The 12,667-nt window shown below is 43.9% G+C and overlaps 1 protein-coding gene across 1 annotated transcript in view; it reads left to right on the top strand.

The window, feature by feature from the left end:
- Positions 1 to 12,667, top strand: part of LOC146702341 (sodium channel protein type 3 subunit alpha-like) — a 196,428-nt gene that overhangs the window by 127,613 nt on the left and 56,148 nt on the right. Inside the window, exons 19-21 of the mRNA XM_085468805.1 lie at positions 3,995 to 4,135; positions 4,222 to 4,342; positions 5,776 to 5,963. Of these exons, the coding sequence (XP_085324931.1) occupies positions 3,995 to 4,135; positions 4,222 to 4,342; positions 5,776 to 5,963 (450 nt within the window). The remainder of the gene's footprint in view (positions 1 to 3,994; positions 4,136 to 4,221; positions 4,343 to 5,775; positions 5,964 to 12,667) is intronic.

The raw sequence follows: 12,667 nt of genomic DNA, 5'->3' as shown, positions 1-12,667 counted from the left end.
TGTATACAATATGTGTAGCTCATTTGCATGTAGACATCGAATCATGATGTGGGCAGAACTCGATCAGATGTTTTTCTTCCTCACAGATACATTTGCATCCAGCTCCACTGCTGTAAGATAATAGTTCTTATTAGTACATTATTAGATTTTATATTCATGAAGCACTCGCAAAAAGAGATACAAGGTGTGTTACATAAAAATGCAGCCACTGAAAGCACAGACAGACCCAATAAAATCGATACAAACTATGTTTGTAATTTGAAGAAGTGATGTTCTGCCTCGTTCACCTGCACAGAAACTTTAGAATGGATTTAAACCAGCATCACCAACATAATGAAGCAGACAGTTAATGGAGTAGAGATCAGTGCGGCTTTATCAGTGCGGCTTTTTGAAGTGAAATAAAGTGAAAGTAAAGCAGACGCAGCAACAGTGAGAAGAATATTACCTGAACTTTGAAAAGAGGTCAAATTAGTCTCACATCCAATCAGAAATACATGGAAATAAATAACAAAATCTTTCTGCCGCCCGTGTGCTCGACCAGTGGCTCAGCTGTGCCTTTAACTTTCTGTGTGTGTGTGTGTGTGTGTGTGTGTGTGAGAGAGTGAGAGTGCGTGGATGGTTGGCCCAATCCCCAGGCTAATTGCTACGATCCGTTTAACGAGTTAAACGAGGTGAATTTGGGGGGATCAGGTGGTCCAGAAATTGACACGCGCTCCCACACACAGATGGCTCACGCTGTCACCAAGCATAAACACATCCACGGCTGATGCACGGACACACTTATAAACCTTCTCCCTCTTTCACTGTATCCACCTCACACACTTCCTCATCATAATACATGCAGCTGTTTCACGGAGGGTTTTCCCTCTCACAGCAGCAGGGCTTTAGTCCAGTTTGACTGCTGGAACCAAGCGGACACCTGTCACATTAGATTAAGTCAACATGGCTCCACATTTCTGGTCTCTGGCCTGAATCGTGTTTTATTTATGCAGGTTAGAAGTTTCGTATGATACTTGTGTTTTCTTTTAGGAACTTTTTTAATTCAAAATAGGAAATTGAGCACCGAGTACAGGATTTCCAGATGTTAGTCTGTGTGTTACAGCTTCTGGTCCAAATCCTGACTGATAGAGAGCAACTCATACCTTGGATCTTCTTTGTTTACTATTCCTGATAATTTATTAAATCTTATCAATCAAAAAATCTATTATAGCCGAATGAATCAATATTAAATTACTCAGCTGCAAACAGCTGACAGAGACAGTTAGTGGGCAGCTGGTGAACCATAGAGTGGAGTATTCACGAGCTAAAGAGCCAGATATTTATTTTAAATGTTGGTAGAGACCAAGAGCAGATATATACTGTTGAGACAAGCGTAGCTGGAAAAGGACGGGGGTGTTACGCTAAACTTCTGGGTGTGCAGTAGGTGTAGGAGGTTGTTTCCTCACTTTTAACGGCGATATTACTGCCCCCAGGTGGCCAAAACTATACTTAAACATAATTAAGGTTGGGCATGTTTTGACCTATAAACAGGCTTAAATGAATAAACTGATAAAACAGACTTCTGTCAGCAATCTCCTATCGACTGTTGGAAAGCAGCAAGGTCACTGGTTGACCTGTCAAGGTATGTTGCCATGTTAACCAATCAGCTGCATTGATCTATTGGTGTTTGAGTCAAGGGCACAGCCAATCAAATTCCAGCGACCTGGGCTGGTGAAACTGGGATTGTAACAGCAGAACGCTGATCAGTACTATAAACAACAGCACACACACCGCCACCACCAGCTGGGATCAATGCACACACACACACACACACACACACACACACACACACACACACTGTAACCTAGGTAATTAAAAATTTCAGTTTAAAGTAAAATAATACTTTTTAGTCACAGCCCTTAAATAATATAATTGGAGAGTTCACAAACCTGCACAAAGCAGACTGAAAACTTTCTCAAGAAAAAAAATGGACAAATAAATAAATATAAATGACCGAGGATTTATTAATTGGGGGAGAAGTCCTGACAACATGACTGCATGCGCTGCATCATGTCCTCACAACACGAGTAATGCATGCCTGCACACACATGTCAGAGTTCTGCTTCCTGGTGTCAGATATTGACCCACTGGCCCGGTTTCCTCTTACACAACCAGAAACTGGAAAGCTGCCGGATCCAGTTGAGTCGTTACATAAACACAACCAGCTGCGGGACGTCCAGCCTGCGGGGTGTGTGCGCTGCTTGATTCATCAATAGCTGTGAATGAGACGTGTGAATGTTTGATAGATGGGCCGAGGCAGAAATGGACGGCGAGATAATTATTATGAGCTGGACTGGACCAGGATGACCTGAGGACACAGGGCCCATACCCAGGCTGACATCGGAAATATTTTTAACAGGAAGTAGCAGGGCCTCAGCATCGTTGTTTGACATACAGGGATTCTCGTTTAGAGTTTAGGATGCAGGGTAGATTTTAAAACCTTCTGTGATTCTTTTTCACTTCGTTTTTGGGTTCATTCTCGATTCTTTGGTTAGGGTTGGGGTTTGGCGTTAGATCTGTAACTCAACATATGTTAAAAGACAAATTTGTTCCATCTGCGAGAACTTCTCCAACATGTCTTTGGTTGACTATGACGATAACCCTTTGCTATTGGAGAAAATTTGCTCAGATGGTCTCATAAACCATAAAAATACATTTAATACATTTTCCTTCATTTGTCTGAAATTGGGTCACCCTTCTACCCAACAATGTTTTCCAGTTATTTCTGGGTAATCCCACGCTTGACAAGATATGTAATCTCTATGGAGAGTACTCCGGGGTCTCTTCCCAGTTGGATGCACCCCAAAAAACTCCAAGGGGGCGGGCATCCAGGACCGTTATGATCTAAAGCACCTCATCGGGCTCTTTATCAACACAAAGGAGCAGCGAGTCCTCATCTTACATCTGAAGATAAACCCTTTATAACTTTTCCAGCTTCACACTTTGCACACTTTGATCTGGTAGGCTGTTCTGTTAGACAGACCCGTGCTGCCGGTTGTGGTGCTCATGGTGTCATTTATGTTACAAGCATAGCAAGGCCTGCCGAAGTGCCTCTGAGCATGAAACAAACCCACCTGTCTGCTGCTGTGAGGTCTGCTGGCTGAAATCAGACAGATGCAGGAAGCTGCTACCTGAGCCACCTGACCTGTCACCACACACACACACACACACACACACACACACACACACACACACACACACACGCGCACACACACACACACACACACACACACACACACACACAGAGTTGTGGTTAAAGAGAAGCAATCTGGCTAAGAGCAGCACTCCGGCTTGGTGATCAGTTACTAAGAGCCTCAGGCATTATTCAGCACACACTGAGCAATCAACCTTCCGTGGACACTGTGACGCCACACAGGCTGTGTGTGTGTGCGAGTGTGTAAGTGTGTGTGTTTAATGAGTTAACTAAAGAATAAAGGATGAGAGAATGGAAGCAACTGGGAACATCTGGGTGACAGGGAGGGTTAATGGCTCCTAACAACCTTGAAGATCTTCACACATGCATGGTCTCCAGAGGATAAATTGTAAAAGTGGATTAAAACTTATTTATGTCGAAGTACCTGAAATATTAATGAGCTTTCCCTGAGACTCAGCTGGATTTGTGCCATGCTCTGTCTTTGTTAGCTTTAGAGGTCAGTGCAGACAGGAGCGAGGACGCAGATTTAGCCTCTGGGGAGAAACCCTGGTGTTTCGGTGCTTACTGGCGAAGTCAGCAAATATCCATCAGTGCTAACTAATGAAGATCATTTTTGAAAAAAGAAAGCCTGAACAGTTGAACTTTTCTCAACGCTCACACCGCACCCACAGTTCAGTTCAGCAAACCGTGACGTCAAAGAGAAGGAGAGGCGAGAGTCCTGATGCACGTTTGAACCTTGTCTTACAAACTGAATTTCTAAACTCAGCGTCTCTCCCTCGCTGTCTTTCTCTGTGTCTCCAGCTGTTGAACCTCTTCCTGGCTCTGCTCCTCAGCAGTTTCAGCTCTGACAACCTCTCGGCTCCAGACGACGACGGGGAGATGAACAACCTGCATATCGCTATTCACAGGATCACCCGGGGCCTGGCCTGGTGCCGCAGACAGGTACCCGTCTGTGCGTCACTTTGTAAACTACCACAGAGCTCGTTCTGTCTCACACTGTGTTTTCCTTCATGTTGTCTGTGGTTCAGGTGGTGGATTTTTTTAATGGGAACCTGAAGCGTCGTCGTCAGAAGCGAAAGGAGGCCAAAGCCATGATGAAGCTGAAACGCCTCAGTACCATCCACACGGAGGCCAACGGTGCTGTCATAGGTGACATACCTCAGAGATTATTTCTGTCGCACACTAACACAGATCGGATGTACTCGTCCTCTCGTGTTACCTTTGTTAGAATTCACAATGACCTCCTCATCTGGCTAATTTCCACCTTTCAGTAACCAGCCTTGGACTGCTGTCATGCAGCTGCGGCTGTTTCTTAGTTTAATGCATGTAAGGCACTGTGACATCTGAGATTTAAGAGTAAAAATATCTGGTATTTATAAGCTGCCGATCCATAAAAGATATAAACACATTAATTTGCCATTTGATGGTTGTGTGCCAAGCATCTTCTTGGGTGAGAGCCACTCAAAGCCGACCAGCTTTGTTTCCAGGAAGTTCCTGCCCTCAGCCAAGAAGCAGTCACACATAAACAGCAATCAGCCGTGTGAAGCAGTTAAACAACAAACATCTTTTCAAAAAGTCTTTGTACATAATTAACAAATGAGATTAAGCTGCTAAATCAATTTCTTTAAATAAGATTTTCATCAAAGGTCACCGTCAACTATTATTGACAGGTGTGTCTCTTAAAATTAAACCAAAAACATGAAACTTCCAGGTCTGATGGCAAAAGTGAATGTTTTTAATGAGCTGAAGAGAAGTTTCCATGAAGTAGTTTAGTTCCCTCCCAAATAAATCAGTCTGTTAGAGGAGCAGCAGAAGTCTGATTGTGCAGAAGTCTCTGAAAAAATGGCCACAGACCCCAGGAAGGACTTTCCTGATGTGGATATGGTCTCAGTCACTACGCTGAAGTCTTATCTGGTAAAATATGATGGGATTTTTAGTAAATTAAGCTTCCATGCATGTGGCATTCATGCAGTTCCATCTTTGAAATGCATTTAAGACTTAACTTGATCTATTTAAAGCAGCGGTCCCCAACCTTGTTTGTGCCATGGACCGGTTTATGCCCGACAATACTTTCACAGACCGGCCTTTAAGGTGTGCCGGATAAATCCGACAAAATAAAACCAGTACCGGTACCAAAAAAATGAAGATTTATTCATAACACACGGAAAAAGACCCAGTGAAACTGAGATAACGATAAAAACGTTAAAAGCCCTGATAACCATGAATTTCACACCCGAGACTCAACTCTCGCGGTACTAAACGACCGGTACTGGTTTGTGGCCCGGGGGTTGGGGATGGCTCCGACAGTCTCGGTCGTTGTGTCCTTGGGCAAGTAACTTGGTGGAAGCAGACCCTCTAATATGTAGACATGAAGTTCATTTTATTGAACTTCTTAGAGAGATCTTCTAAGTCTTAGACTGTTACGCGGCCCCGCTGTCTGACCATCTACGGCCTTGAGTTTGGATTTTCTAAACTGTTTAGAAATCAACTTTCATAAAAAATCAAATAAAACAAATCCTGCAGAAAGGTAGGGATAAAAATATTTCCATTAGTTCATCCATCCATCTTTTTCTTCATCCCAGGGCGTCACGTGGAGAAGTACGTGGTGCCGGAGGATGACAGCTACATGACGAATCCCAACCTGACCATCAGCGTCCCCATCGCCCCCGGAGAGTCGGACGTAGAGTTCCCAGAGGAGGAAGAGGATGGGGAGGGAGAGGAGGAGCAGACTGAGGGTTCTGAGGAAGAAGAGGAGGAGGAGAGGGAGGAGGTAGGAAGGAGAACTGACTCTGTGCTGAGCCAACTGAGGTTTTCTGGTTCACACACACACACACACACACACACACACACACACACACACACACACACACACCTGTGTGTGACGTAAGAAGCTCAGGTGTGAGGATGAGTCAGCTGCTGTTCCCCCCCGAGGTTACCTTCTAACAACTGGCTGTCGGCTGGTCTGTCTTCAGGTCAGTTCATTAACCCTTACAGCTGCACCGCCATCTGCCACTCAACACTTACAGCTCATCTTAAAAAGCCAGACTTACATACTTAAGTAAATGCACAACAACATATATTTAACTAATATTCTTTTCCATGCATTTCATTGTTTTTTTTATCCGAAGGACGCTGATTCAGCTGAATTTGACCCATCTGTGCTGTAACAAGCTTCAGCTGGTTTTTAACCGGTGCTCGTGGAAATGATGTTGTGTTACTGTAACTGTTTCACTGGTGCCAAGTCTGTAAATTTACAGTTTTCTAATGTCCAGCAGGGGGCGACTTCTGTGCTTAGAAAATGAAGTCTTGCTGTGTAAAAGTTGGTGGTAAAAACACACAAATTCTGACTTCAGTGAACACTCATGTTTATGGTTTAAAGATTTATTCAACACATCACGATATTTATCTTGTATGTCATGGTCCCCGATTATGCTGGGCAAACACTGTGCGATTTTTTCAGTCGCGCGATTCAGCTCCTACTCAAACTGCACGATTTACTCGCAGGGGTTAGAAGTTCATAGGTCACGATGCAGGGTCTCACACTATACGGCCCGATGCTCTGATGCGACCTGAGTGCTCACACTGTGCGTCCATAACATGAAGGTTATAACAGAAAATCTGTCGCTCGCGCTCTCTCTGTCTTTCACTCACACAGACACACCACCACCATCAACTTTGCTAAATTGCTAATGGAAAACATTGATCAGGCAGCTGTGATTGAGCAGCAGTGTAGATCCAACTATTTTCACGGTTGTTGTGGTCGTGATAATTTTGTGAGGCCACATCGAAAAGGCTCGGATGGTTCTACAGGTTGTGCCTCCATCGCTTGTGTCCAGATCACACGCTGCACTGCCGTGCTGCGCCGTCTTTTTCGCTGACATTTGTGTTTGCGCGTGCGCAGTGTGACAAACTGCGGTGACACCCTCACGACCAAGCGATTGATGATCGGGAGCTGGTCGTGAGGTGTTAATCGCATCTCGTTACCCCACGTATACTACACGATGCACGACGCACGATGAAGGCCAAAATCGGGCCGATCGCCAAAACGGTCGCACGACTCAAAAATCGGCTCAAAATGGGCCAAAAATCGCACAGTGTGAGCCCAGCATTAGGGTCAGAAAGGAGCGTAAAGCAGGGAATGATTTACAGTGCGATGTACAAGTTGCGTACGGACAGCGCCCTCTTTTGAGCCATCCCAAGATATTTATCGTACTAAAATGATTTTTTTTAAAACATCAAGAGGCAAACAGCAAGAACTGCTCACCTAGCGCACCAAACTGGGACTTCAGGAAACAGTGGTCATCTTTTATTTACAGTTTATGGCTCAGACCCCTCCTACTGGGAAAAATGTGTAACTGCAAATATGACTACAAGTAATATAATAACAACAGTCGCTTAAAACACCTGTGCTGATTAAAGTTAAGTAGACAAAGCCACACACAAAAGTATGAGTTATCCTTTCTTTCTCCTTATGAAGTGAAACATTTGTACTTTGTGCAAAACTTTACCTTTTCCCGTCTTTCAGGTAGAGCGCTGCACAAAAGCCTGGCGTAACATCCTGAGTCACGTGAAACGATTATTAGAAGAAATATTCACAGTTACTTAAAAGTATTCCATTATAAGTTACACAGAAAAAAGCAGAAGCACTGACCAGGCAGCAGATTTATTGGATTATTAAAACTTAAAGTGCTAAAGTGTTTCCAGAGGAAATGTGAATTTACTTGATGAAACACTAATAAAAAGGTTGTAAGCTTTGATCAGTGCTGCTGCCTCCAGTCAATAACGTGCGTAATGATTGATCTGAGCATGTGCAGACCATTTTTACCACGGCTCATGTGCTGCTTTCATGTGTTGTTTTCATCTTCTAATTATCCCGTGCAGGCTCGATGTCACTTTTCAGCTCGACTAATCTGTGCAGCGCGTCTGCGGCGGCTCAGCTGCTGGCAGCACGCTCAGCCCAGCAGCTGCCATCTCATCGTTTCTGCTGAGTAAAGCCGAGCGTCCTCCCAGTACGTTAGCATGCAGTGAAGACTTTACTGCTATTAGTTATAGGCAGTTTAATAAAAACGTGGCTGCAGTCCAAGAGCACTTTGGACGGCACATAAATCCCAGCTGACCTGGAACTCTCTGAGATTCCCAGTGAGGGCTGAAGCTCACGAGTCCCTATTGTTGAGTCACAACAGCTCAGAGCTTCAAATGCTCTAATAATCGAAATAAGTCAGGCAGGTGCGGCGCTGTTGGCTTATTAGGATTATTACTTTGAGCTCAGCTGTCCTTCAGCTTTACTCTGATGAACCGTATGCTCAGTACTGCATGTTACTCCTGTTTGTGTAAGTCATTACATTTGACTCTTCACCAGAGATGGGCAGTAACGCGTTACTTGTAACGCCTTACTGTAATCTGATTACTTTTTTCAAGTAACAAGTAAAGTAAGGGATTACTATTGCAAAAACGGTAATTAGATTACCGTTACTTTCCCGTAGGAACGCTGCGTTACTGCGTTACTAAAACCGTGATTTTTTTGCAAGAATGTCTCATGACAGTGACGTAAGCGAGTGCGACGTTCGTGACAACAGCTGTGTGCAGATCAACAGTGGATCACATATCGAGTGCAGGAGAGAGTATGAGCGTGCAGCGTTTAAAGCGTGGAAGTACTGACCTTACTTTGAGTTTGATTCCATAAAAAGTGACAAAAACATTAGTGTCCGCTGTGCGTGGGAAGAAAACTTCTTTTTACAGCGAAAAAACCCCTAAACTTCCAACAAGCACCGAGTAGCTACGACGTAATGGGAAACTCACAGAGAAACTCGCGGATTCTTCCACTGACCGCGGCACACCTGCACCAGGGTAAACCTCCGCCTACCCCAGTCCTGCTTTACAGGTGAAAATAGAGCAACAGGACCGCTGAGTCTTTGACTTTATTTATTTTCTGCTGTGTTTTACTTGCATCTATTTGAAAGACTGAGTGTAAACACAAAAAATATTTTATTTTATGTGCTGGAATGTGCAGAAAATAGGTTTAAATGTTAAACTAATTTCTTCCAGTCAGAGAATGTTGCATATAATTAAATTTTTGCTTGATGCATAAAGTTAAAAGATTAAAACTAATAAAACAAGTTTTAAAAAAAAGAGACTTTTCCATTTGATTACATTTTGTATGATGGATTATGCAGAAAAAGTAGAATTGGGCTGAAAGATCTATCGCTTTATCACCTCTTCAGGGTGTAAATCGTGTTTTTAAAAAGTAACTAACTAACTAAGTAATTAATTACTTTTGAAAATAAGTAATCAGTAAAGTAACGGGATTACTTTTTTGGGGAAGTAATCAGTAATTAGTTACTGATTACTTTTTTCAAGTAACTTGACCAACACTGCTCTTCACTGTTAAAGGTCAGGTTTAGGTTTGACTACTTTCAAGACGTTTTCCTAAAAAGCTATTACATCACAGCGTGACTGACGTTTGCACTGGAGCATTAATACGATGCAGGAGCATCAAAAACACAGGAAACTGTGTAAGGAAGCACTTTCTTAAAATCAGTTTCATTTCCACAAACTGTTTATCTGCAACTTCTAGCAAACTTTAGCAAGATTTCTGCTCAATATCTGTAAGAATAACTTAAGATGTTCCACAATCTTTCTATTCGCTGCGTGCACGCACAACTACCTCGAGCTGGGATCGCTTTTTTAGGGTCCTTCCTCCAGGCTGGAAATGATGGTGATAGAAGGACATGGAGGGGGAGGGAGGGGGTGAGAAGGAGAACAGGTGCACAACATGATTAAAGAGGAGAGGTGATGATGAACCGAGTCAGCACAGGTGTGTACACACACGCATAGACGCACACAGGCAAACACACATGACACAAATCTGTCATTTCATGTTAGATACAAAGAGAAGAGAGAGGAAACGACGAAACATCTCCTCTTCCCTCTTCTTCCTCTCCTCCTTCCTCGGTACACATACACACACACTAAGAAATTTTAGTTTTATGAGTTTTGTTCCTAAAGGAGATATTACACTGTTTGAAAAATGTGACACAGAGTCCTACAAAGAACTTACAAACACACACAGACACACACGGTGTCTGCGGCTCAGTCGGACTTTTTGTCCTATGAATAGATGAAGTGAGGCAGGACACACACACACACACACAGAGGCACGCAGAGTCTGAATAACACCCTTTTAGCACAAACACATCACACACGCAGCACAGCAGAGTGAGAAAAATGCTGGACCATAATGCACTGCCGGAGGCCTCCAATTCTGTCTGAGGGACCCTCTTACTTTGTGTGTGTGTGTGTGTGTGTGTGTGTGTGTGTGTGTGTGTGTTTCGTCTCAGTCCATCCATTTCAAAGATAATTTTCATAGAAAGAAAAAGGAAGACTGTGTGTTTGTACCGTTTAGTAGTTCGAGATCTCCACATTAACCATTTACTTTCACATCAAGCGCATGTAATCACAGGCTTTTTAAAAAAGGTTGCTTTATTAAAAATCCATAGCTCAGTTCTCTTCACAACATCGGTCTTTTCAAGCTGCCTCATATTGAAAAATAAAGGCCGTGCAGTATTAGAGAAAGAACCTCAACAATCACACGAACTTTGAGCAGCACTTGGCAACAGGGGGAAGGAAAAAAACCCTTTTGACAGGAAGAAATCTCCAATAGAACCGGCCTCAGGGAGGGGCGGCCATTGGTAGCCATGGCTGTAGCTCAGGGTGTTAACATAACACAAGCATGAAAAACAGGTGAGAGTCACTGACTTGTTTACAAGCTCTGAACACGCCTACAAACAGCCGAGTACCAGATCTCCTCTGCTCTGCTCTAGCTTTACAGGATCTCTGTATCCACTGCGTGGTGCAGTAGACATTTAGCCGCGAGGTGAAACATGCAAATACAGCGAGAGCTGCGGCACATGTACACACAGATACACACTGTGACCTAATGTGAAAGGGCAGCATAAATAGAACAAAGCTCAGGAACATATTTTCCCCCTAAATCAGCTGCTGTTGAGCCAGAGAGGGGGATGGGGTGGTGGTGTAAATACATGTATATGTTTGTGAGGACGGGTCTGGGTGAGGGTCCGATCACCATCTGCTGGAGGTTCAGAGGAGCCGTCCAAGCGTCCGAATCTGGTTTTAGAGCAGAATCATTTGGAGGTTAGCGTCGTCCTCACAGAGATGGATACGCTAACGCTGTTTGAGACGGGAGGCTGGATTGGAGGGCGGGACAACAGAAAGAGAGGGACTCAGAGCATCGCTGCTTTCAGAACTCCTTAGCATCAAGCTTTGTTTCCTGTGTGTGTGTGTGTGTGTGCGTGCGTGCGTGTGTGTGTGATGCAAGAGGGCTGTTTTCTCTCTCTGCCACTGCTGTAACATCTCATTCCCTTTATTCCTTTTTTCTTAATTCACTTGGACATTCAGCAGAAAAGAGAAGAACAGGCACGCACTGATGCATCGTTCCTCGTCTTCCTCCCGTTACCTGTTACTCTGCTTGTCTCATTTCCCCTCAGATCGCCTGAAATCCTCCCAGCTGAATGCGAGCGTTTGTAAACTGAACGGTGCTGACTTACAGTCAGCGAGCTACGACGTGTTTCCTGACGTGACCAACCCTCTTCCCGAACCCCCTGAAATATTTAACAATTACGAGAGACAGAGAAGGAAACAAACACTCTCCAGCTGTGAGGTTTCCATTGTTCTGAGTTTAACAAGCTCGTTGGTTCGTCCACTCTGGTTGTGGGGAGGGATCACCACCATTATAAAATGACCCTGTTTTTTCCAGCATCTCTGTTTTAGAAAGTTTCTTTTTGGGGTTTAATTTGGGGATGGCCGTAGCTCAGCACTTCCTGTAGCACTGTTGTCTTATAATGAACGCGCATCCACACAGGAAGTCCGTTCACCATGCATCCTCAGCAGACATTCTGGGCCCAGGCAACCCTTAAATGTATTTGTCACCCTCTCATAAGTCAATCAACGGCATCCTTCGTTCTCATTGGTTGTCACTTCTGTCGCTTGCCTCGAATCTGGGATAACTTGAGAAAATGTGGGTTGCATTGCCAGTCACTAAATGCTTGTGCTCACACTCTGGACAGCTCCTTTCTGAATGCTGGTATTAGCTGGTTTCCTTTTGTTTAGAAGAACTTTGGCTAAGATGACCACATAAGTGAAATCATTTCTCTTTGACATCATAAAGATCTCAGAGTAGAAAAAAAATGTAGTAGCCAGTCATTTAGAGCAGTCTGAGGTCTGAGCTTTTGACTGGCAGGGCTCAGACGTAGACTGAGATTGAACTCATTTGAACTGTAACAAGACTTATTTAGCTGGTTTTTCGTGTTGCCAGAGAAACGCTTTGTTTTTGAAAAAGTATTAAAGACATTTCTTTATTGCAACATTTAGTTTGCAACAGATCCATGAGCCAGTCACAGCAGCAGCTTCCCCCTGCCAGGACAGCTCCTCCTGTGAGGCAGAGCTGAGGCAATGCTG

This window comes from Copadichromis virginalis, linkage group LG9, assembly GCF_057382275.1.
Source record: "Copadichromis virginalis isolate Kocher_CV1m ecotype Utaka linkage group LG9, C_Virginalis_male_GT1.1, whole genome shotgun sequence".
Lineage (NCBI taxonomy): Eukaryota > Metazoa > Chordata > Actinopteri > Cichliformes > Cichlidae > Copadichromis > Copadichromis virginalis.
The sequence above is the reverse complement of the archived record's forward strand: the minus strand, read 5'-3'. Positions and strand labels throughout refer to the sequence as shown.